The sequence below is a fragment of the Naegleria fowleri genome, assembly GCF_008403515.1.
Source record: "Naegleria fowleri strain ATCC 30894 chromosome Unknown tig41, whole genome shotgun sequence".
NCBI lineage: Eukaryota > Heterolobosea > Eutetramitea > Acrasida > Naegleriidae > Naegleria > Naegleria fowleri.
The window spans coordinates 241079-266580 of record NW_025407973.1 but is presented as its reverse complement, the minus strand read 5'-3'; the positions used below and the strand labels follow the sequence as shown (position 1 = coordinate 266580).

The window sequence follows — 25502 nt, the reverse complement described above, 5'->3', positions numbered from 1 at the left end:
GAGCACAATTATTGAGCGGCTCTATACACTTTCCTCTCTATTAATATTCTTCTGGTACCACCTTTCTTTGTGCCAAATATTCTCTCATATGTTGAGGAACTTCTCTCAAAGCATGCAAGGCATTCAATTCCATATTCTCGTTGAATTTCACAAAGGAAACATTTCTACAACTTGTTTGGAAGGACATTAAATTTTTAAAGAGAGACTTATTGCCCACTCCAACAAAAATAAATGAAACACCACAAAATTGTGATTGTTTCAATAATTGGAGTGTCAATTCAGTATTAATCTTTTCATCACCATCTGTAATGATTACACAAACAAAGTAGTGATTCAAACGTTCAGCAAATGCTGCAACTTCAGCAATAATTTTGGTGAAATTGTTGTCGAGACCAAACATGACTTTCTTGACAGTTCTGCGATACGTGTGAAGCATGGTCTTTTCATCCTTAATACCACTCTCACGAGCCACACGTTTCTTTTCTTGCATTTCAAAGACAATATTTGGATTTAAAACTCCAAATCCATACATTTTCATTTCACGTTGATGACCATATTGATAAATGGCACGCATGATACCAACCATGGTCACTTCATAGGGATTCAATGGAGTTGCTTGTTTTCTCTCTGCACTTGAGCCAATATAGTGAAGAGAACGCTTGTTGATGGTTGGTTGAATACCATTGGTGGATGTGAAATCAATTCCAAAACATAATCTCAACTCGTACCAGCCCAAATAATTCATGATTGAGAAATCATTCTTGTAGAAACGACAAGTGACACTTTTGATGTGCCCGGTCTTTTTAGATTTAAATTTTTGAGTTACATCTTCGACCATCCAAATACGTTCTTCATATTTCAAAACATGCATTGTACCACGGAAAGCATTGGGAGTATCTGGATTAATAATTTTAAATTCAATTTTACCATCTCTAATATCCAAAATGTCAGTTCGAACAATTCCAATGAATTCATTTCTTCCAATTTCATTAAAGTGCCACCATTCAATCAACATGGGTTTCTCCAATGATCTTTCACCTTCTAATCCAAATGAAAATACTCGATAGGTACCATTGAGAGTCTTCTTTTTCACTTCACTTGTATAGAGACGTTGTTTAAATTTCACACCATCTTTGTAAACAATGAAATAAGGATTTGATGAAGAACTTGAGAATCGATCCAATGCTGGACAATCTCTAATTTGTAATTTAAGAGTAATTGAAAATCTCTTGGATTCTACCTCACCATATTGTGAAATATCCTTAATAATAATGTGACCAGTTTCAGTGGTTTCTCTTTCTACCACATGATCACGTGGAGGTGGTGTGATTAATTTACAAATCACTTTTGGAAGTTGTGAATCTTTTTGTAATGTGTGATGATTCAAAAGTTTGTTGAATGAAATCACTCGAGAATGCATTCTATAGTCCATAATTTCTTGTGCAGTGAGATTGATATCTGGAACCATCATTAACAATTCAGCAATGGTGAATTCATCACTTTCACATACAATACGTTGATCTGTTTCGAGAAGATTTGAATCCAATTCAACTTGTGATTGTTGTTGTAGATTGGAAAAGGAGTAACTGAAACTTTGAGTCGAGTTGGAGAGAGAAGAGGAAGTGGTACTACTGAATGATCATCATGATCAGATTCGGGTGTGTGTTGGGAGTGTTGGTGTGATCCATTGTTGTTGTGTAGTATATATACATGATGATGATTGGATGAGTTTGTTGAGAGACAGGTGTGTGGTGATAGGATGAAACAGTGGTTCGATCAATTATCACACACACAATGAATGAAATATATATATAGGATTATGACACACAATGAATGAATGAAATATGACACGATCATTGACAATCATATTAAACATACCTCATCATGTGTTTTGCATCACTAGGTGACACAAATCTCACAAATAATTTCACTTTCTGTTGACAACCAAATTGTAATGTTCTTGAAATGGGTTTCACAAAATGATAATCTCCTAACATGATTCGATCATCTCGATTCTCTGTAAATATTTGTTTGACACATTCAGTCATACCAATCACAGAGTATTTTGATAAATTATAATTGTATTCAGCAACAATTATTTGAATGAAATGATCTTGTGGAATGTCTTGACAATAAAAAGGTTCAAGTTGAAGAGAGAGTTCAAATTTCAAGAGACGTGCTTGTTCATTGAATTCTTTTTCACGACGTTCTTTGATTTGTTGTGGATCAGTGATACGTTTAATTTCAGTGAATTCAGTTTGTGTTGTGGTGATTGAGCTCAACGACGAGTGGTTGTTGTTCAGGTTATGGTTGGCAACAGAGAGATTGCCCGATGATTGAAGGAGACTCATTTTTTTTGTGATGAAAATTGAGAGCTCTTGATTTGAAGTGACAGTTGATGATGGGTACAAATGTTTTTGAAAAGAGAAATTGTATTAATTCTATCTAGAAATGTCAATAAAGAACTCATTGCTATAGTTGACACACATTTCAGTGATGTTTTTTCTTCTTATTCTTTTGTGAGGCATGACTTGCTGTGGACAGACTCGATTGATTCACAAATTCCATGAATTGAGAACTCAGCGCTTGTCGAGGCATCAAATCCTCAATGAGTGGTGTAAAGAATTTTTCTCTCAATTCAATGGATAATTGAGAGTTTAACATGAATCTTTCGTATAGTTCAAGACATTCTCGATCGGTTTGAGCCATCTTTAAGAGAAGATGATTGTAGTCAAGAGCGACAGTGAGAATGTTCTCATTCTTACTGTTCTGAATTGGTTGTTGAGATACGAGTTGACTGACAATAATTCTATTCAAACCTTCGAAAAATCTTAAATCACAAAAATGTTGATATTGATAGTAGAGAATGGTAATCACATTCATCACATTGTTTTTCAATAGAGTTCTTGTACTGTTGCCAATGTCAACTATTGTTGATGAATAACATAGAGACTCTTCAGTAATCAAGTACAATAGATGAATGAAGTGATAGATGGACTGTGAATTCGAATTCTTATTCAATAGCAATATCAGGGTGGTGAGTCCATTTGCAATGTCATTCCAATCTCTACATGGACATACACAGTATAATTGCAATAATAACTCCATCTTTTCACTGTTACTCAAATAAGAGCATTGAACAATGGTTTGAATGAGATTTGAATTGAAATTAATGGTATTCAGTGAAATTAATTCCTTGAAATCATCGTTACAATATTGTAAAATGCAAAGAATTGTTTTCCATCCCATATTGGACAAGAGTGTTTCATCATTGAGAATGATATTGATCATTATAGGTATTTCACACAAAAGCAATTCTTGAACGTTTCTATCATTTTGTTTTCCTTTTCTAGATCGATAGATGGAACAGAGAAGAATCATCAACAATCGAATAATTTCAGTGTTTGATGATTCAATATTAGAATGTGTTGAACTTGTCGTTAAAGCATTTGTACATCTTTTGAATTGATTCTTGATCCAATCCAAAAGACCAAAATGTTTGATCAACTTTTCACTGGATTGATCTAGTCTCGTTGTAACATCAATCAAGACTCTTAAAATTGCTAATTGATGATACACATGATAGGATTTGCTGGATTGAATATGATCAAAGGACATTAATAAATGTTGAATAGAATTGTTCTTAATGTAGTGTTCCATAAAATCTTCGTCGGATTGGTATCCAAATAATAGAACTTTCAAATAGTTCAATCCAAAGGCATTGATAGATTTCACATGATCTCTATGAACAGGATAGGAATCGAGCTTCAAGAATGGTCTTTGATGTTCAAAAAATCTGGAAACTTCTCTTAGCAATACCTTATTAGTGGTATTTAGAGATAGAAACGAGGTGGTAAGGATAGGTTGAATGTGAGTGGTGAACAAGTCATCAGTGTTTGCATTTAAATGTTGCATGTAGTAATGTTGTGAATCCCGAAGTGATGTCAACACTGAAATTAACAAACTGGTCGCTTCTTCTTCATCTCCAAATGAGGAATTCGTTTGGGCATTATCAGTTTTCATTTCTGAAGCATCTTCATGATTGGTAAGAGTTGTGTGAGTAGCGACGGTCGAATCATCCTCGTCATCATGTTGGAGACCTTTTTCGCTTGACTTTAACGTTTCTGATGTGGATGGCTCTTCCGTCGTTCTCAAAATGGAATTCACGACAATGCTCAACATCATGGACCATGGAAGTGAAATTCTCATATATGGAGTTGGTAACGAGATTTTGATTTGTCTGAAAACCAACACCAGTACTTCATAAATATCACTCTCTTGATATCTATTGACATGATTCACAATAAAATTATAATACATTCCAATAATTTCATAAGCTAACATTCTCACATAGTAGTCATGTGAGCTGGTGCATCTAAACGCAACACTTAAATACAAACTATTCTGTCTGTAAATACTAGATTCAGGAAATAGTGACATTAAATACATAATATATCTAAGAAGATATCTAATATCATAAACATCGTTGTTGCAGATGAGATTTTGGTCATTATTCTTAAACTCAAATGTTGTGTGATTTCCATACAAGGTAAGATGATCAGGAATGTGGTGAATGGTGTTGTACAATTTTGTCTTGTCAAATTGTTGGTTGAAATTATTCCACTCCAAAGAGAGAAACTCTTGTTCTGTGAGAGCTCCATCGTCTGGCTTTTTAGTTTCTCTCAAAATTGTTCGTTTTCCAAATTGATAGTGATAGGAGGCAAGAGGAGTACTCAATTTAGTTTCATAAATGTTGAAAATTAAATATATAACCAAATCGGTTTGGTTCAATGTCGCGCCATAATGTGAAAGAAGATACTCAAAGATGGGCTTGTTTGAAATAAAACGAGCATTGGCATCATATTTGGTAAGTAAAGTGCAAATAAGATGAACAATGTGATAGAGAGATGAAGTGTCTTGCTGTGTCGCTTTGGTGATGTGCTCATAAAATATGGATGGATTTTCCAAATAGTACATTTCAAAGAAATATTGTGTCTTTGTAGAGGCAAATTTGGTTGAAATCACATCGAAAAGTTCTAGTGCTCCATTGCTCACATAATTGCCCTCAACAATTTTCTTCGACCATGCATTAATCATTTCTGAAACCTTTGAAGATTTCTTCTTATTTTCAATCATGTTTTCTAAATGAATTTTCATTTGCTTATTGATTGCATCGTTTTGGAGTAGGTCAAGATTTTCATTGTTCATCACAATATTATAATAAATATGGAATTGATTGTTCTGTCGTCTTTCATCCAACGAAAGGAAATCCATCAACTTAGACTTCACAACAAACGAAATGAAATGAGTTTCATCATAGGTGTAATTGTTTGTGAAATGCTTGATAATGGTTTTTGCTGCTGTAATAACTCCAGGATTAGAAGTACAGCTATTCACAACGCTCGATAAAAATCCGTCCAATCCATGTGATTCAAAAACTTTGAAAAGATTTTCAGGGAGTTTCTGTTGTGCAGGATAATACTGAACAATAGTTTCCAAAATCAAAATAATATTTGGATTGTTCATCAAATCGGGTGGAGATCTGAACAATTCTCTCAGACAAACAAAGTGATACTTGCTACTAAATCTACAGTACCAACAAAGGAGCTCAGTTAAGAATTGCTTTTGGTGTTCGTCGATCAACATGAAACTTTTTGAGATGTACTGCACAATTTTTGAGAGTACCGATGTAAATTCATCAAAATTCAACCTGAGAAATATTTGATGATATTTGAGACAATCAACTTCCATTCTGTTAGCTGTACTCAATACCATTCTATTGTTCACCATTACTGAAACAAGTTCTGCAATATTCACCAATCTTGTTTTTTCCTTTGTACTTTTAGTGAGAATGGTATTATCAATTCCTAACAGTAAATACAGAACAAAAGTTCCAAATTTTTCTACATTACTAAATACGAATTTAGCATTCTTCTTATTTCGCACAAGTAGATTGGCCAAGTGGTGTTGTGAAAACTTTTTGTAGTCCAGTACTTCAATATTTTCTAAAATGATTCGATCTATCATTGCAGCATCTGCGGTAGATGCTGTAATAAGAGTTTGATTAACAACGTTCATATATTCATCATAAATTATTGATCCATCGCTGGATGACTTCCATAGAGAAACAACATCGCTAATCATATTCAAGTTATCCTTCAAAGAGTGAGAAATTGAAGAGTCCTTAAATATCACATCCTTGAATGAATTAAATCTTTTGAGTATGTAACTCAGTAACTGACAATACAATGAACTGTAAGCACCAGACAACCATCTTTTCTTGATACAATTCACGTATTCAAAGGCATTCAAATCATCAAATTCAAACTTATTGAGAAAGTCTTTCAGGAGGTTGTGAACTTTTTGTGTTGAACCTCCGTGTAAGGAATGATAATAAAAGAGAATTGGGTATGGAATTTGATGGGCAATGCTGTCGCTCTCCAAGTCCTGTGTAGAAACGAGTTGGATATTGTCATAGAACATTTCATCAACAATGATTGTGCTCTTCTCTAACGAAGTGGAGCGATTTGATGGAATTGTTTCAAATTGGGTAAAGGACATTATCTTAGACTTGACAGCGTTGGACGAATCTTTCTTTAAAATTTGAAGTAACTCATTTCTCTTTGATTGGTCAAATGCGTGTGGTGACTGAATAAATTTGTGAACAAACACTCGGAAAATATAATCCACATTACTAGAATTCTCAATGCAGTACAACATGAACCTGGAAAAAATTTGTGCATCCCATTTGATCAGATCATCATTTTTCTTTGAAGTTTTTGCTGGCAATTGCGAACTGCTATTTTCAGTGATAAATTTGATCATCATGTCAATTAGGTGAGTACTCGATTGATCATTGAAGAAGGTCATCATAAACCAGTGCATGGAATCATATTGGCTACCAAAAACAATACTTCTTGATTGCTCATCCTTACTGAAAATATCTGTAAATAATTTGGCCTTTCTAATGTAACTAGTCGCTCCCATCATTCCCTCATAAATAGCCAAATAGTCAATTCCCAAAATCATATCTACCAGAATATTTCCAGTCTTGGTTGTGATGACAAGGTTAGGTAAAATGTCATGGTAGAAAGAAAGGTTCATTTCTGATAACAAATCAATATAGGCTTGAACTAGATTCTCACTAGCCTTGTATTCATCTGTTTTCATGCCCTTTGTATATTTTTGAACGATCTGAGAGAGCATTGGGACCAAGACACCAATGTTGTTCTTTCCCGTCTGATCAGGATAATATTTAAAATAAAATTTGAAAAGCTGAATAGTTATTTCCATTAACAATGGACTTGGATGAGTTGAGGTACTGTTAATAATCCTACCCACACAAATCTCCTTAATAAATAAAGAGGGAGGAATAGGAAAACGTCTTCTGAATTCCATCACAATATCCTTCTCATATTGATTGATCAATTCAGATGTGAGAGTACTTGCATCAGTCTCAGAAACCGCTAACCATTGTTTCTTTCGGAGATCATTTAACTGGGATAACATCCTTTCAAACTTTTTAAAAACATTCACGAAAACGTGAAGAATTTTTTGGATCACAATTAAATTCATCATGGACCCCTCTTTCTGCTCATTGAACATGTAATCGAGCTTTTCCTTAGAAAATAGAAGAGATTGTTCAAGTAGAATGGAAGAAACTATGAGTGGAATGCTCTTATCAGGCTGTCTGACATGTTCAATGGTTATTTGTGGAGTAATTGAATTTAGAAACTCTACACAAATGTTGGAGTTAAATTTGAGGAACATAAAGTTACGATAGCTAATGGCTGTAAGATTAGCTGTCTTGTCGTGTGTGTTTCCCAAAATCGTATTGTAATATAATTCTGCCATATACGGATGTTGCTTGAGAATGTTCAATACAATTTTTCCATATCTCTCTTGATCTGGAATTGAAAGAGTTTGCAAACAAGTCCAAATAACATCAGTATTAAATTGATAGGGTGACGTCAAAGCTTGTGAAAGCAAATTAAAAGGATCAATACTGTTAACATCTCCAGAAATTGGAATAAGTGAAGCCAAGTTACTACTTCCATTCTTAATGAAATTGAAAATAAATCGCTCCAGAGCATCTATGTAGTAGGTTGACTCATTAGGATGTTCATTGTGGTATTGAACATAGTATTTGAACATTTGGTTAACTTCCGATCGAATCACTTGGGATCTGTGTTTTGGAATTTTGTTCATGGTGAATTCTAAGGCAGAAAGTAATGGTTCTAATAACATCATATCCTGAGCATGCTCAAAACAGAACTTGCAATCGATTGGTAATTTAACTGATAGATAAGAATGACAAGTTTTCAATAATCTAAATAGCAAGTGATGAACTATCAGAAGTGTATGTCTACTTCTGAGAGGAGCATGTTTGGTTTCCACAGCTGATCTCATTAACCCAAAGAAAATATTTTTAAAACTGAGACTGGACATTTCGGTATTGGCCTTGTAGTTTCTATTGTCCACATCTTCAACTTTGACATTAAAATTAGATGCACGACCTCTGAGCAAGCTTCCACAAACCCATTCAGGTCTGAAAAAGGTGACGTGATAAATTGTGCTAAATAGAACATATAAGTGATACTCCCAAATAGCTTCGTTGTCTAGTAGCTCATCAGAGCGATATGAGTTTGGATCTTGTTCATCCTCTTCCTTAGTATATCTTCGTCTTCTTGATAGCATTTTGTCTTGTCGTTTTCTTCTAAGTATTTTGTCCTCTTGTCGATTTGCCATATAAGAATAATATCTGTAAAGATAAGGCAACACAAGATTAATGAACTGATTTGCTCTGAGAGTGATAGAAGCCTTTTCATTTTTGTCTTGAGGAAGTATGTATCTCATGATGTACATGAGTACTTGAAACAATTTGACTTGTAATAAAAGTGAGACTTTCTCACCGTATTCATAGCCCTTCTTTGGTAATTCATCAAACACATAGGTGAAAATGTTGGAAAGTATAACAAAGAATTGGTCATTGTAATATAATTGAAAGATATAACTTTTAGAATCGGAATCTCCTTTCAAAGACGAAAATTTCAATTCATGATTCAAACTATCATAAATATATCGTGATTGTCTATAAAAATTATTTGTAGTAAAATCGCTTGTTGTGTGCTTATCAACGAAAATTGGATGAGGAATAGAATAAGGCTGATTTGCAATGATGATAAATTTTTGATGACTCGTTTTTCGTTGAGAACTATTTCCCAACAAAACTAATCTCTCGGTATCATCAATAAATATTTGAAATGCATGTTGTAAATTCGGAGGCTCTAAATGAGTTAATAACTCAAAAGCATGAAAGAATGGAGGAAGATTTTTAAGTAAAGAAGGGTCAGTAGTGGATGGTTGTCGAGAGGATGCATTTTGCTTTTTTGAAGGCTTTGAAGAGGCTTGTTTCTTTTTTTTTGCTTTCAAAGTGTTGGAGGTTGATGATGAAGATGATGATGTTGTCTTGACCGAGTTGTGTTCATGACTTGAGCTGAGAGGTTCGGAATGAGATGATGATGGTTGCTCAATTTCTGTATTTGTTTCCTCGTTATTGTTGGTCTTGGAATTACTATCATGATTGTTGTTGTCCTTGTTGTTATTATTTGTGTTTTTTGACTTCTTTTTGGCCATCGTTCACTTCCGAAACAAGCAGCGCGATTGTTGTGTCGACAAATTTTTTTCAACAATCCAAAAATCTGTTGAACCCCTTAGCTGGTCTAAAGAGAGACATTCACTCTTTGGCCAAATATTGAGAGTTTTGTGATCTCCATTGCCAGATGGAACTCCCTCAAAACACGAACAATCTGATCACTCAGTCAATAACAATGGGAGAGATACCAACAAATGTGAAAGAAAACACTTCGATCAAAATTTTATTCTGTCATACATTAACAAGAGCAAACCCAGAACAACAAAAAGATAACACATAAAGTATTTGATGAGGTGATGAATATAGCTGGGTAGAATATTGTAAGGGAATGGAAGTGACGATGTGTCTTTGCCAGAGGCTTTTCTTAATTCAGAGGTGGCATCTTCCATGAATTGAATGGCTTGTTCTGTATTGCTATGGAAAAGTTCAACCATTTGATTTTGCTCATGTATCTTGGATTCAAAGACTGTCAACATTTCACTTATTCGAATAGCAGCAATTTCAGTATCGTGAGCGTCTTGGAGATCTGTGGAAACAATCTGCTGAAGTGAAAGGTTCATCATCATGGTATTTCTGTTCATGTTTCCTTCATTTTGAAAAAGTATTTGGTTCTCTGAAGATTCAGAGCTTTCATTGAAGAGAGTGTTTGTGTTCAATAGCTGTTGTTTTTGATTCTTTGCAATTAACATGGATAAATTATTCTGAGTAAATTCAATTTTGCTTTTCAGTTGTTCGCTCCATTGATTCAAAATTCCAATCACTGATTTATAATGTTGAATTTGATGTAATTCTTGGGTTGGATTATATTTCACTTGATCAATTAAAGATTTAAGTACTTGCAAATGACTCATAGCTTGTCTCAATTGTTTATCAATTTCATCACAATACATTTCATTCATATCCTCTTCTATCGTTGTTGGTGAGTTGAATGATTTCGACGATACAACGACGGATGAATATTGATTTTTCCATGATTCTTGTTTTCGTAATAGATAAATCATGTACGCCTGTAATTTATATTCAGTATTGAATAATTCATTCCGAATGCCCATGGCTGATTGCATAAATACAGAGAGTGATTGATTCCGATGAACAAACTTGTTTTTAGATGTCCTTGATTTATCATTCAATGACGTCATGTTGTTATTCATCATTATCTTTTGAAAGAGCTCCTTCATGAAAGGAGTTTGATCTTGCACGCAAACCATGATCGATCCTTCCAGCAAATATTTCAGTTCTCTATTTTTTATTGTTTGAAGTTTTGCAGTTATATTCGTTATGATGGCCTTCGATGAGAAGAAGCACAAAGGAGTTTCGGGAAGATTGGATGATTCGATTGGATGATTCGATTGGATGATGATGGCCAGCTCCAATCACACACGAAAAAATGTTCTTCTTGAATGAGAGGCCTTTGCAGTTTGTTACACCCAAAACAATCCTCACAACACTGTTGTTGTTGTTCTTCTTCCTCTCCAATGAAATGATTCATTCAAAACAACAACAACAACAACTTTCGGAAATGATTACGCCAAAGAAAACATCACCGAACCACCACCACCAACATCATGAACAAAATTTAGTTCTTGTACACTATGATGACCAATTCGATCTGAATCATGATGTACCGAATCAATATGGAATTTTACAAACAACACCAATCCCATCAATTAGGCAAGCCTGTTATATGACTCTTCCATCAAACTCTGGTATGATCATTGATGTATTACAAGCCTCATCTCCCATTGGTTATTATATAGTTCGACCTTCCAGTGATACAACAGTCACTACAAGCACACAAAATTCAATTACAGGCAGCGGTAACACAGAATATTATTTAGTTCAAATATGTAACCCAGTGACAAATGTCTCATCCATGTGTGGGAATGATTTAATCTATCAGTATAAAGCTGTGGCATATCTTGTGGATGGATCATCATGCAAACCATTGAGCAACACTGGAGGACCAACTGTGAAATTACTTCAAAATTCAACTCACACTCTTGGAATTTCTTTGGTTTACACACCTTTTGGAGTGAGCAACTTTCTGAGTGGTACAAATATTGATTTATATTGCCATCGATATACTCCTGTGAATACTACACAAGAACAATTGATATTTAAAAAGAAAATAACTAACGTGCTAACCACTACATATTATTTTGAAATGTATACTCGATATGCGTGTCCCTTTAATGGCACAGCTCCACCAACTCCATCAGGATTAGATTTAACGGATTTTTATCAAATGTTTTTGGCAATATCAATAATTTCTATAGTGGTGGTAGGACTCTGTCATTTAATAGTTAGCTTATTTTCATATCGAGTATTTAAATGCAATTTAATTACTATTTGGATACCATTGATATCTTTTGCTCTTGGATGTCTATATTGTTTGTTGGAGGTGGTTGTTTACAGTGTTGCCATTTCTGGAATTTACGTGTCCATAGGTATTAGCATGTCACCATTAGAGGTATCGATTTATGCAATAATTGCAATCGTACCACTATTGTTCAATGCAAGCGGTTTGTTCGCCAGACGAAGACTTGAATTCTTTTAAATGGATGGTTCTGATGTTGGTAAATCACTCGAACGCTTTGGAGGAGTAGTGCATCACTTGTGGATATCACTTTGGTGGGGTTTGATGTAAATATTTTCATCAATCCTTAAAATCATTTCATTGAACTCTAGCGACCTTTCTAAAATGGAAATTATAAGCTGAACTGGTTCAATAACTTGATTTTCAAGCTGGTCACAAATACCCTCATTATTAGAGTCAACTCCCATATGAGAAAGAGTCGTGGAACGAAGTTGAGATAAAACATTGGATGAGTCATAGCCCATGTTCTTTGACAACACCACTGGAATTATTTCTAAAGCATTTGCATATGCCTCTACAATTAGCTGCAAATTATTTGGATAAGATAATTTTCGAATACACTTAGATAGATACATAAATGTTGCTCCGCCACCTGGACATACCCCAAAAGGTCCTTCTCTAGAAGTATTGAGAATACTCATGCAATCATGAATGCTTCTGTGAATTTCATTACAAATTTCAATGCTAGGTCCAAAAATGTGAATGGAATTCCAGACATATTTAGGATGACTGCTTTTGTTATTCTGGATGACTTCGATGCTGGTTGATGTTCTGTTGCTTGTTACAGTTAATTTAGAAATAAATCCACAATTTTTTGGACATTTTAACGAGCTTGTTATGATACAATTAGTAATGACTGCTAATCTTTGAGCATTCTTGAAATCTAAAAAGCCAACACACAATATTCCCTTTTCTTTGAGATATTCTTGCGCAACCTTATGAATTCCAATTCCTATGTTAAATATGGCGCCAACATTCATTTCAATTAATTGATCACATAATTTGATGAGCTTCTTATAATCCACATGAGATATCTCGCTGTTGTCCAAATTCATTTTTGTATTGAAAATCCTATTTACAAAAGAGCCATTCAGTTCCTCAGATTTGCACATCAAAACTCGAACATCACTTAATACAAGTTGTGAATAGTTGATATTGGATATGTTGTCAATCACAATTCCATTGAAAATACTCGTCCTACTCATATCGTTACCAATGGAATTAAAGAAAAATAAATGAAATTCTTTTGCTGGATGCTCTCTCAATTGTTCACGCTTTTCTTTGAAAACATTAAAAATTAATTCCACAAATGCATCCTCATATTGAGCCATGATCTTTGATTGCATACTAGTTCTAATTAAACTCTTGATAGATGCATCATCATTGCTATTCAATAGATAAGCCTTTAAATATTCCATGCACTTTTGAGTCGCAATTTGAAAGCCTCTGATGATTAGTGATGGATGAATGTTTCTATTTTCGAGTAAATGTCTTGCTTGATTTAATAGCTCACAACTAAAAATTACAACACTAGTCGTACCATCTCCTATTAATTTATCTTGCAACAGAGAAATTCTTGATAATAAAATACAGCTTGCACTCTCAATCGGAATTGTTTTTAAAAGAGTAGCACCGTCATTTGAAATGCATTGATTTGAAGATTGTTGGGAAAAAATTGCCATATCCATTCCTAACGGTCCTAGTGTTGGTTCAATGATTAGTTGGCACAATTCAACACACTCGCGAATATTTTGCAGCAATGTTTGATGCGAGTGGGTTGACATTTTTTTCAGTTACAAAATGATATAACACGTGTTCTTAAATTAATAAAAAATCAAATGAGTGAAGGGTCTAAGAAGAGAAATTATTTCCAAAGATCCCTAATGTTATGGGTAACATTACTTTATAATTCAGTAGTTCCAAGAAAGCCTTTCAAGAAATTGGGCTGTTATCAATGGCCACGCCCAATCACGTTTCCCAACAAAAAAAATTGAAGTACCGAATCGAATCAACACACGACAACAGCGGCGGTTACAAGGCTTGTTGTAACTTGTGTGCAGAGCGTTGCAGCAATTTTTCTGTTATTCGTTTCGTTGCAACAATCACGATAACGCTTTCATCATCATCATCAAATCCATAACAACAACAACATAGCAGCTTTCATACTTGAAAATTCAATATCCTCCTTTGAATGTTCAATCTTCAATATTTTGTGCGGCTGGTGTTCCTCAGGCTATGGCTGCTCATCTTTAATTATCCGTTACATTTGTTAACGGCTCTCATCTCTATGATGGTCATCTATAAAGTAAGCCAAAAGGGATCTATTGTGGACCAGCGATTCAAAAAGAGACTAGTGAGAGAAGAAGAGGTGTCTACTGGGAGGATTCCAACAACAACAACAACCGAACAAACATCATCCAATACTCTCCGACAGCTGAATTTGGATAGTGAAGGCTCGGTAAACTCTGCTAACAACAAGACTGCTTCATCTTGTGTTGCAGCAGCATCGATATACAGCAGCTCCTCAGATGATGAAGAAGAGAAGGACAATCAATCCACGAGCACAGCCTCACGATTTTCTTCCTTCATCAATTTCGTTTTCGGTGGTGGCAAAAAGACAGACAAATCCTCTAAAGATGTCGTTGATGCCAATACGGAATGTAACATTACATCGTCATCAACAGAAAACTGTTCATTCTGCATGTATGACTATGTAGACTCAAACGATAACAACTTGCTTAGATGTCCTGCAAAACTTCTAGAAGATCCAATGAAACTGTTAGGAAGAACAGTTTTAGTGGTTGGTGGGTGTTGTGAAGGTGTTGGTTATGAGATTGCGTATGCTTTAGCGCAACTGGGAGCAAGAAAAGTCGTTCTAGCTTGTGCCAACGAGAAGGAAGCACAAGAGGCCATTGAGAACATGACTGATATTAGTAGAGGAGTCGTTGAATACATGAATTTAGATCTTTCATCCATCCAAAGCATTCGACAATTTGTGAATTTTTATCAAAATGTTATGAATTATGAGTGTCATGTACTGGTAAATACTGTACTTTGCACAAGACAGTCTAGAACTGGTAAAAACACTCCTAATCGTAGCAACAGTGAAAGAGATTTGGAAAGTTTGTCAAACCAAATGGGACCAAGATTTACTAAAGATGGCTTTGAAAGAAACTTCCAACTTAATTATCTAGGTAGAATTTTACTGATAGACATGTTGTCAGAAAATCTCAAACGAAATCATACAAGAATAGTGAACGTTGTGGAACTGCCTAATTCACAGATTCAACAAAAGAAACTGAAAACGATACCTGTCTATGATTTAAGTGCTAGCTCTTTCAAAAAAGCATACACTGAGCAAGACTACATCAACTTTTCAATGAGATGTAACTTGTTGTGGGTAAAATCTTTTGCCAACAAATATCAACAAGATGGTGTGACCATCTGTTGTTGTGATCCAGAGCTACCTGAGACTTACAAACCTCCTCTCCCTGAAATTATCAATCAACCTACCTCCACCTCCTCTCTTCTTTCCTCAAACACCTCCTCTTTCTTCATTGATGACCCTTCCCATGCTAACTTATCCATTACCAACGACTATGCAGAGGAAATAACCAATTTTGATAAGATCCAAAGTTTATTGTTTGGGTCCCTTTGTGACAAGCAATATTTTGACAATGGATCCTTTATAACGAATTACAGAGCCAAAGCTCTTCCTTCTTCCTTTTTCAACAAGAAAGACTTGGAGTCAAACTGGGAGACAACAGCGAATTTAATTATGAACATTTTGACCCAACTTCATTCACCTCCTTCTTCACCCTCTCCTGTTCCCAATTCCAAATAACAAAATAAACAACAAGTCATCCTCGCGGTGTCGAAACAGTATCACTCAGACTGAATTTGGTCCATCATCATCTCTCTTGGATGCCATCAAACATCACAACAAAAAAATTGCTTTGTGGCTCAGAGACTCCATCATCATCACCAACAACCTCGAGCATTACTCAGAGAAAGTGAACAGACAGACAGGTTGACAAATCCTCTCAAATAGTATTGATAATAATAACTTATTGACGAATACAACCTCATCATCAACCTCATCATCACCATCGTCGAGTCAATAAGAAGTTTGCTCTAACATTATCATCACCACTCTATTCCCAACCAAAAACTATTGACCATGCCACCTGCCACAACCACCATATTCGAAAAATTTGATTTTTATTCTCTCGTCTCTCCACAAGGACAAATCAAAACTATTTGTTCTGTGATCGAAGATCATGATTTTATATTTGTCGGATTGGGAGATGGACGAGTAGTCATTTACAAAATGAAACTCGATCAATTCTCAGCCATCGAAGCCGAGAAGTGTGTGTCATTGAATATTGACAAGGCACCCATCGAAGACATTCAAGTCGATCAAAAAAACAAACTTGTTTTTGTGTTAAATGAAGAACATAATTTATATGTTTTTGGTTATGATCCAAAACGTCCAACACAACAAGATTTCCTTGAAAGAAAAGCCGAATTGAGAGATAAACAAATTGCTTGTATTGCAGTAGATAAGAGAAATGAAAATCAAAGATTGATTGTCACTTATCGATCTGGTAAATTGAGAGGAAAGGCAACTATATTTTCTTACAAGGAATTGATTGAAGATGGATCACAAGAAATGACAGAAATCAAAACCGTTGATATTGAAGATTCCAATCAATTTACAAGCATTCATGAAATTTTATTTGTTGACACTTACTTTGTGTGTCTATTTTGTAAGGGAGCCAAATCCAGAGAAGTCATGTATTACAAGAGATTTAATCTCAATGTTTCACCTCTGAGAAAGTTCATTTCATGTCTTGCCATTGTCACAAAAGAAAGTGATGCTGATGAAATTCGAGGAACCAAAGGTGTCTATATTAAGAATAGTATGATACATCTCGAAGGAAAGACAGCTCTCTTTCGAAGTGGTTTGAAAATATGGAGACCTTGTTATTTGGATGGTGAAAAGTATTATGTGAGAAATACTTCATCGAATATATATATTCCTGCAGGAATTCATGAGACGACAACAACGACAACGACCACCATGTTGAGTGGTCACACACTTTCAGCAACAACAAGTGTGAACCCGAACACCGCCATCAACAACACAACCATCAATACCATCAATAATAACAACAACAACAACAACATGAATACCACCAACTCGAACATCATGAGTCACCATGGTGGTCTGGACTTCTCCTCCTCTTTGGAAGAGGAATTTAACACGGATAGAACCAACACTTCCATTCCCATGAAAGAAGAATTTAAATATGCCTATGTGAATACAGGTGGTGCAGAACCATTGAGTGTCTGTTTGTGCTTTCCCTATGTTGCATGTCTCATGAATGACAGTTTGGATATTTATAACTTGTATTGGAGAGAGAGTTCTTCTTCGAATGCCTCCAATAGCAACTCCAACAACAACACGAATAACAACACCTCTCTGACTGCCATCAACAACAGCACCACCAAAACCACCATGCAAGCCAAAAAAGTGTACTCTCTCCCTAATAATAGAGATAGCACTACCATCTTTGCAGATGAACATCGATTCTATGTGGTGACTGAGAATTCAAATGCCATTCGTTACTTGTCTCCTCCCAATACTGAAGTTCAATTGAGAACTTTGAGAGAGGAATTATTATCTCCACAAGCTCATCACTTGTTCAAAATGAAACAAGATAAGAATAGTGAAGAATTTAGAAAGGAATTGATGGAATTTCAATTTGCAAATGGTAAAGCGAATTTAGAGAGAGGTCGTCCCAAAGAAGCTTTTCGATTCTTTCTTGAATCGATGAAACAATCCAAATATTTACCAATTGATGATCGAAAGGACATTCGTGAAATTTTGAGATATTTCATGTATTACAGTGGTTCTTCACATTCACAATTTAGTTTAATTCCACCAAATTTCTTTCCTTCATCCATCTCTTCAGAACCTATTCGTGAGAAATTAACGCAAAATTTCAAACAAAAGAAAATTAGAATTGGTGTGGATGAGAGTATTGTGTTGAATGAGATGAAAATGAATTTTGGAGATCATTTCATTAATTTACTCATTCACAAGACATACATGTACTTGATGGAATTTTTAGAAATTGTTCACTCGAATCCAAGATACAAACCTGATTTCCTAGATCAACAAGCTGCTGTTGAGTATACTTTATTAGCTCTCTATTCATTACCTCATCCTGATATGGTTTCTAAAGAATTTGAAGATTCTGATCGAAAATCTCTCGCTTACTATCACCAATCGTGTTACACGAGTATTGAAAAAGTGGTCAAGAGAAAACATGAACCTGGATTTGAAAAATATATTGAACAATTATTCAAGGTATTGATCGATACCAAGTGTTGGAGACATGCTGCACTATTGGCTCACAATTTGGGACAATCCACTCAACAAGTGATGAATATTTTCAAAACCAACATTTCTCGTGACATTTATTATGATCAATTTGATGGTGTGGATGATGTGGTTGAAATTTTGAGTCAAATGGATGGTAATACTCTCTTACAAAATCCTTCCATAAGAGAATTCATTTCATGGGTCATTTCATTGAATCCAAGTAAGAGTGTGAAAATTTTCACAGCACCCAGAGCCAATCCTCCAATTCCTGATTTGGTATTAGAATTTTTAAACCCATTTCCACTCAACATGACCGTTCAATATCTACATCATATTATTTATGAAACAAAAGGACAAGGTATTTCAGATCGAGATTTGAATCGATATCATACCGATTATGCTCTCTCATTGATTGATTATGTCACTCTCATTTATCCCAACAATTTAGACAAGAAATTAGCACCACCAGCAGGAACAGAACAAGGTGATGTTGGAAAATATAGATCCTATCTATTGAAACACATCAAAGAAAGTAGTCGATACAATAAGGAAGCCGTGGATAAAAAACTCCAAACGACCAATTTGAATGAAGAAAAGATTTCACTCTTCCATGTGATGGGTAAACATGATGAAGCATTGACCGTTCTTGTCAAGACAGATCTTAAAAGAGCTGAAGAATATTGTGACACTGTTTTTGAAGAAGAACAAAAATCTTCAGTTTTACTTTCAAAGAGTGGAAATCAATCCAGTACTTACAATCCATATTTAATTCGATTGATTGAAATTACAACCAATCCAACTTTATTTGATGAATATGATGAAGAGAGTGCATTGCGTCGAATGATGAGTGTATTAAGTTTACTTCAACGAAGAGCTTCAGATATTAATATTATTGATGTTCTTTCAGTTCTTCCTGAACATGGTGAATTGAAACAATTATCCACATTTTTAACACAAGCCATTCAATTCACACATCATAACAATCGAACGACTCTCATCAAGAATGAATTGGCAAGAAACGCATCCATGCAAGTGAAAGCAAGACATGTGAAAGCCACAACTCGATCGGTCACTGTCACATCCACCACTTCATGTCCTGTGTGTGAACAACCCATTGGTAATGCAGTGTTTGCTGTCTTTCCTGATCAATCCGTTGTACATTATCGGTGTTTGTTGAGTAATGAAGATGAAAAGAAGGAAAAGAATAAGAATGTTCATCCAAAGAATGGAATTGATTTTAAAAAGTTTCCAGTGGATTTTTAATATTCTCAAGTAGTAAAATATATGTATCATTTAAATATTCATTGATCATTAAATATTCTTTTATCCTTTATGATTTTTAATATTATGATTTTAATAATTAATTTTAAATAAAATATTTTCAAATATAGTATTATGATTTAATCTTGTAATATCCTCAAAAATGTTGTTGCAAGGTGATGCCATAAATTTGTATGTTTCGTTTCGAACAATTTTGCAAATTCTGGATTGATGTATTTCATGAATTGGATCATTTTCATGTTTGTTTTTGGAATATAATGATAGTTGTCCAACAGGTTCTGTTATTTTATCTCTTTCACAATAAATACAATCAAAGGAACATTCCGTACGTTCTCCAGATTTTAACACAATCTCCAACATTGTTTACTCCTTTTTTAGTAATTGCATGGCAAGTGATTGGCATGAAAATCGTTGAAGAGGAGTCAACTTGAATTGTTGCTGAGAGTGATGTCGTGTCGACTCATTCTGCTGACCTAAAATCTCTTCACTTAATGGATTGGTTTCAGAATGACCTTCTTTCAAGTGTTCTTCTTCTTCTTCTTGTGGTCGATCGCAATGCGAGTAGAAATTTTCAGAAACTGAAATCCAATCCAAATGTTCTTGTAACTGTTTTGTAGAGAGTCCATGACAAGTCATCCGAATCTTGAATGTTAAATTCTCTCCATGGTCTATTGGATTGGATTCTTGTGAAACTCCAAACATGGTATGTAGTTCAATATTAAAATTTCGTAATTGCAAATAAATATTTGAAAAATCTTCTTCTGATATTTTCTTATTTGAATTATAATATTTAAATTGAAAGAGATATTCACAGAGAATGGTGCATTCCTTCATCACTTGAAAATAAATACAATCCACATGTCTATTTTTCAAAAATGGTTTAATAGAGAGTACACATTCATTGAGATAACTTCTCACTAATTTAGATTCACAAATAAACACCTGTTGATGTAAAAACAATGTTTTGTATTTCCGAAATAATTTTCTTGGATAAATGGAATGAATATAACACAAGGTGTGAAAAATACTTTCCAAAAATTCACACATCACATTCACAAAATCCAAATCTAATGAATTGGAGCAAGATGACTCGTTTTGATGATGAAACTCTTCGTCTTGTTGCATTCGATCCTCTGTGGAATTGCACTTCAACTTTTTTTTGATTTGCATCCAAAAAATATTATTTTTAAAAATATTAAAAAAAATGGGAGTGAATCGAAACACCATTCTCTCCATTCTTTCGTTCATTCTCGGAACGTCAAGTGCAACGACATCGATGAATCAAATTGTGTCTTCTTCATCTCAGAATCCTACGAATCAGTCATCTTCTTATTCTTCGATTGTTTACATTGATGGAAATTCTTTAATTCATCACAAATTACAAACAGCAATTCCAGAAAATGCAACCACTCACACTTTATTTAATGAATCATCGATGAAAAAAATTGTGGAACAAGTGAAAGATTCATTGTGTACGCAAATTGAACAAATTTATTTGAGCCATCGACCTATTGAAAAAATTGTTCTCGTGTTTGACGGTCCATGTCCTTTGTAAGTGTTTTGTGTCAAATATTCATTTCAATACTAATTTTGGTATATTTTATATATTTTTTAAAAAAACAGTGCTAAAAACAATGAACAGAGAAAGAGAAGATTTTCGAATGTTTCTAGCTTGATTGCTAGCCCAGGAACATTTTTCATGTTTAAACTATGTCAAGCGATATATAAATGGTCAACAGATACTTTTTATTCTCATGCAAGAAAAGGACTTGACATTCAAGTGGAATTTTCAGATTGTTTTGTGGAAGGAGAAGGTGAAATTAAAATTCTGGAATCCATTCGAAAGTATCATCGAAGAAATGATGAAAATTCATGTCGTCACATTGTATATACCAAAGATAGTGATTTCACATTGTTGTTACTTGCATGTTCAGAAGAAAATATTATTCTCGTGAATGATTATCAAAAAATTGAAAAGAAAACATTGGTCAGAAAATTAATGGATCAATTTGGAATTATCGATCAATCTCACACAACCATTCATAGAATCATGTTGGATCTTGTATTGATTTGTATCACCTTTGGAAATGATTATTTACAACCAATGCCTCATGAACAAAAATTGCTCAACTTGTTATTAAGGTACAAGAAGAAGAAACTGAAAGAAAAATATTCACAGAGATTTCTTGTGGAAGTGAATTCAGACCATGTGAAAATGGATGTGGATTTTTTGGTTAGAATTTTATTGAAATCAAAAGATATTCAGCCAAGTATGACAAGAAGTGTGAAGGAAGTTGATGAAACACGAAAATACCTCGAAGGTTTGATGTGGTGCATCTCTACGTATGAAACTGGAGTTTGTAAGGACTATAGACATTTTACAAATCAAAATCCTCCAATTCTATTAGGCCAAATGATTCAAGACATGCGAAAATTAATCGAAAGAAATGGTCACATTTTACAATTTGTTTCCATAGGGCAGACAAGCTTAATACCATTGACTTTTCTAATGTCGATTATGCCATTTACTGTGTTCAGACAAAGTATTCCGAAGACCATTCTAGAGGTTATTGAGAAAGATAAATCACTCATTAGAGATTATCAAAATCATTTCTTGAAGACAGAACATTTTGATCAGCTCAAGAAATTGGAAGAAACATTGTTGAAACAAGTCAGTTTGAAACCATGGCCTGAAAGTGATCACGACATTTGGATGGAAAAGTTATTGACTAAAAGTCTTCCATTTTCAATTTCAAAGAAACAAATAGAGTTGACTTATTTGAGGATCAAGAAAGTTTGGAATGCAGTGAAGAAATCGTCGTCAGACCTGTAGTCGAGAATCTCTATATTTGTAATAAAATAAGAGTGCAACATGGGAGTGTAATTTAGATGTTACCTTGATGTCATGAATGAGAAGTCAGTAATTTTGACGCTATGAACAAAGAGTCATGTCATGGGATCTTTGAAAATTTTGAAAATGGCGTAGAGTTTGGAATGGACAGGATTAGTTGTGAATTGTTCTTGGTTTGTTTCTTCATTCTCGATATTAGCCCATGGCACGAGTGGATCGTACTTCTGATCCAAAATATTGTCAATAAGGAGGTTCTTGTAGATATTTTGATTATGTAAATAAATATATGCATCCATGCTTGTTTTCACTCGTTGGAATATGTCATTAAATGTGGGATATTGATGCAAGTCAAATGAAGAAACAATATCAGTTATTTCTTTACGGAACTGATCAATCGTGGTCAAGTGAGTGAGAAATTTGATGAGCTTTCTATCTTGTTTTAACTTGTTCAATAAGCTAAGTATGAGTGGAGCTTCTTTGATAGATTCAATAAATGATGTTATGAGTTGTGTGAATTTCTTTTCACAACCATTCATGAGAATTAACAGTGAGTTCAAATTTTTCTTTTCGATTAACGGAACAAACTCAGAGTAAATCACACGAAAATAAATGTTGTAGAACTCGGTCTTATACTTGAATTTTTCAATCAATTTTGGGTTGAATTCTCCATGAGAGAGGAGCGGTTTTTTCCTCATTTCCTTAATTTGAGGATCATTTTCTAGAATGTTTCTGGAATCGGAATTCAAAAAATACAAATGAAAGGCCAGTACTGATGAATCATACATACCTATACATTGTTTGAACCTTTTCAAGAAATTGTTGTTTGATTTCTTCCTCATCCATAGTTTGGACTTCATCAATGTTGCAATTCTCTAAAGTTGAATATCTGACTTTTGAAAAATAATTTTCTTTTTCATGTTGAAACGCTTGCTCTTCAGAAGTGCCCTTCCACAAGAACGAAGTGAGGTCAATGGAGTGTGTTTGTTTTTGAAAGTTTCTAATGTAAGTGCAAAGTTTTTCTATAAGTCTGTTTAAATCAAGTCTTTTCTTTAAGGCTTCCTCTGCTTGTTTGTTGGTATTCTCCACATATTCTGTTGGAACACCTCCATAATTGCTTGTCACGTATAGAAGAGTTCTGTAGAGTAAAACTTTAAGTAATTGTTGTTGATTTTTGATGAAATTATTTGCAGTATCAATAATATAGATATCGGGAAAAGCTTGCCACAAATTTAGCAAATCATTTTGAACGGGAGCCTCTAAATGTTGATCCTGTAATAACTCTTGAATATAATTTCTATGGATAGATTTTGCATAATAGTTTTTAATTTTCTTGCTTTGATCAAATTCAATGTCTGAAATTGAGTTATTCTTCTTAACAGATTCCAACACTGATTTGTTAATGAGTAAATTCTCTTGTTGTGCCTCTGATTCTCCTTTTGTTGTGCTTGTTCTCTTTTGAAGAAGATTATAAGGAATAAGATATTGAAATACCTACATTCAATGATTCTCGTTCAAAAACTTCTTCAATCCATCGATACTTGACATATTCATTTAACATTAAATCCCAATACTCTCCAAAGCAAATATCTCTAATAAATTTAAAATTGCACTCCTGTATATATTCAATATATTCTTGCAAGCAATCATGAAGGATCCAATATTTACAAATTTCTAAAATATTATTTAAATCGTGATGATGAGCCTTTGTTGTATCATCAACATGATCCGAGCATTTCAAAATACTAGTTTTCAAATGCAAGGCACACCATTCCTCTACTTGAAATTTTGCTTGTCTTTCTTCCACAAGTTTTACTTTCCAATACTTTTCCCAGTAAAAAGCAAGTGATTCAGAATCTACATTGGATGATGATTTCCGAAATTTGTTTGATGATTTTTTGGAGACTCTCATCAATTAAAGAATGTTTGAGCATTTGGGAGAATTTTTTAAATGATGCAACTTAAAACAATCAATAATTATTTTTACTATTATATATATTCAATAATGTTATAAGATTGAATTTTGTCACAAGGTGAATTGAAATATAATCAAGTTTAATTAATAGGGATAATAATGTATAAATAAATAATTCTGAAATTTCAAATACAACATTTGTCAAATTGAATCAACTTGACACCAGACAGGTCTTACAACATGGAATAATCGTCACCTTGTCTAATTTCTCTTCTCGATTGTCTAAACTTGACAGGCAAGAACATGCAATTAACAATAGCACAAAACATGCAAAACATGATGGCCAATAACATGCTTCTAATAATGGCAAAACCCACTTGTCCTTTACGTGCAGCTACCACAATTGAGAGCGCCATAGATCCTATTGCCAAGAACATTCCCATCACAAATACAATGGTATACAACAATACAAGGAAGAGATGAACTTTCCAACGTCGCTTGGCAGCAGCAATCGTTGAAAACACAAGTAAAACACTCATCACCACCATGGAAGCGTAAAAGATCATATCCGTAATGTAATATGCAAGTACTAATTGATCATCAACGGTCGTTAATGGAAAAACCGAAGTAGAAAACATGATTGTATATTGTACAAGATTTAAAACACCAATTAGAAAGAAGAAAAGAGCCAATAGCAATGAAACAAGACTATTCTCCATCATGTAGGCCATTGATGAATACTTTTGTGTTTGATCCGATGATGGTGATCGGTAATGAGAAGAAGTAGAAGCCTCTTCATGTTGATGGTATTCGTCATGATCATCTTCTCGTCCTAAAAGTGTTTGTTGTTGTTGTTGAGACATTTTTGTTGCAGCTGAGACTCCAATAAATACTTTTTCAAAAAGTCAAGACAAGTGATGGTGTTGAGATGAGATGATTGGGTTAAGGTTGACATGTGTTCTTTCTCAGCACTTGTTCACCAGATCAACTGCCAACTTTGCTTGTTGACAACCAACAAAACAGAAAGAAAAAAAT

At 34.2% G+C, this 25502-nt stretch overlaps 11 protein-coding genes across 11 annotated transcripts; 4 read left to right on the top strand and 7 right to left on the bottom strand.

The window, feature by feature from the left end:
- Positions 1-40: 40 nt before the first annotated feature.
- On the bottom strand, positions 41-2351 carry FDP41_004804 (uncharacterized protein; the record flags this gene model as incomplete). The annotated part of the gene is made up of 2 exons (XM_044708259.1): positions 41-1628; positions 1879-2351. 2 exons carry the CDS (start codon positions 2349-2351, stop codon positions 41-43), a joined length of 2061 nt encoding a protein of 686 aa, XP_044560842.1.
- A 139-nt stretch (positions 2352-2490) lies between these two features.
- FDP41_004803 (uncharacterized protein) lies at positions 2491-9636 on the bottom strand (the record flags this gene model as incomplete). The annotated part of the gene is made up of 1 exon (XM_044708258.1): positions 2491-9636. The coding sequence occupies one exon, from the start codon at positions 9634-9636 to the stop codon at positions 2491-2493; it is 7146 nt and encodes a 2381-aa protein (XP_044560841.1).
- A 234-nt stretch (positions 9637-9870) lies between these two features.
- FDP41_004802 (uncharacterized protein) lies at positions 9871-10794 on the bottom strand (the record flags this gene model as incomplete). The annotated part of the gene is made up of 1 exon (XM_044708257.1): positions 9871-10794. The coding sequence occupies one exon, from the start codon at positions 10792-10794 to the stop codon at positions 9871-9873; it is 924 nt and encodes a 307-aa protein (XP_044560840.1).
- A 380-nt stretch (positions 10795-11174) lies between these two features.
- Positions 11175-12212, top strand: FDP41_004801 (uncharacterized protein; the record flags this gene model as incomplete). Its single annotated transcript, XM_044708256.1, has 1 exon — positions 11175-12212. The coding sequence occupies one exon, from the start codon at positions 11175-11177 to the stop codon at positions 12210-12212; it is 1038 nt and encodes a 345-aa protein (XP_044560839.1).
- A 53-nt stretch (positions 12213-12265) lies between these two features.
- FDP41_004800 (uncharacterized protein) lies at positions 12266-13816 on the bottom strand (the record flags this gene model as incomplete). Its single annotated transcript, XM_044708255.1, has 1 exon — positions 12266-13816. One exon carries the CDS (start codon positions 13814-13816, stop codon positions 12266-12268), a length of 1551 nt encoding a protein of 516 aa, XP_044560838.1.
- A 503-nt stretch (positions 13817-14319) lies between these two features.
- FDP41_004799 (uncharacterized protein) lies at positions 14320-15876 on the top strand (the record flags this gene model as incomplete). Its single annotated transcript, XM_044708252.1, has 1 exon — positions 14320-15876. One exon carries the CDS (start codon positions 14320-14322, stop codon positions 15874-15876), a length of 1557 nt encoding a protein of 518 aa, XP_044560837.1.
- A 336-nt stretch (positions 15877-16212) lies between these two features.
- On the top strand, positions 16213-19686 carry FDP41_004798 (uncharacterized protein; the record flags this gene model as incomplete). Its single annotated transcript, XM_044708251.1, has 1 exon — positions 16213-19686. The coding sequence occupies one exon, from the start codon at positions 16213-16215 to the stop codon at positions 19684-19686; it is 3474 nt and encodes a 1157-aa protein (XP_044560836.1).
- A 381-nt stretch (positions 19687-20067) lies between these two features.
- FDP41_004797 (uncharacterized protein) lies at positions 20068-20874 on the bottom strand (the record flags this gene model as incomplete). The annotated part of the gene is made up of 1 exon (XM_044708250.1): positions 20068-20874. The coding sequence occupies one exon, from the start codon at positions 20872-20874 to the stop codon at positions 20068-20070; it is 807 nt and encodes a 268-aa protein (XP_044560835.1).
- A 34-nt stretch (positions 20875-20908) lies between these two features.
- FDP41_004796 (uncharacterized protein) lies at positions 20909-22537 on the top strand (the record flags this gene model as incomplete). Its single annotated transcript, XM_044708249.1, has 2 exons — positions 20909-21255; positions 21328-22537. 2 exons carry the CDS (start codon positions 20909-20911, stop codon positions 22535-22537), a joined length of 1557 nt encoding a protein of 518 aa, XP_044560834.1.
- Positions 22538-22650: 113 nt separating this feature from the next.
- FDP41_004795 (uncharacterized protein) lies at positions 22651-24464 on the bottom strand (the record flags this gene model as incomplete). Its single annotated transcript, XM_044708248.1, has 3 exons — positions 22651-23284; positions 23343-24007; positions 24051-24464. The coding sequence occupies 3 exons, from the start codon at positions 24462-24464 to the stop codon at positions 22651-22653; spliced, it is 1713 nt and encodes a 570-aa protein (XP_044560833.1).
- A 236-nt stretch (positions 24465-24700) lies between these two features.
- FDP41_004794 (uncharacterized protein) lies at positions 24701-25330 on the bottom strand (the record flags this gene model as incomplete). Its single annotated transcript, XM_044708247.1, has 1 exon — positions 24701-25330. The coding sequence occupies one exon, from the start codon at positions 25328-25330 to the stop codon at positions 24701-24703; it is 630 nt and encodes a 209-aa protein (XP_044560832.1).
- Positions 25331-25502: the final 172 nt, after the last annotated feature.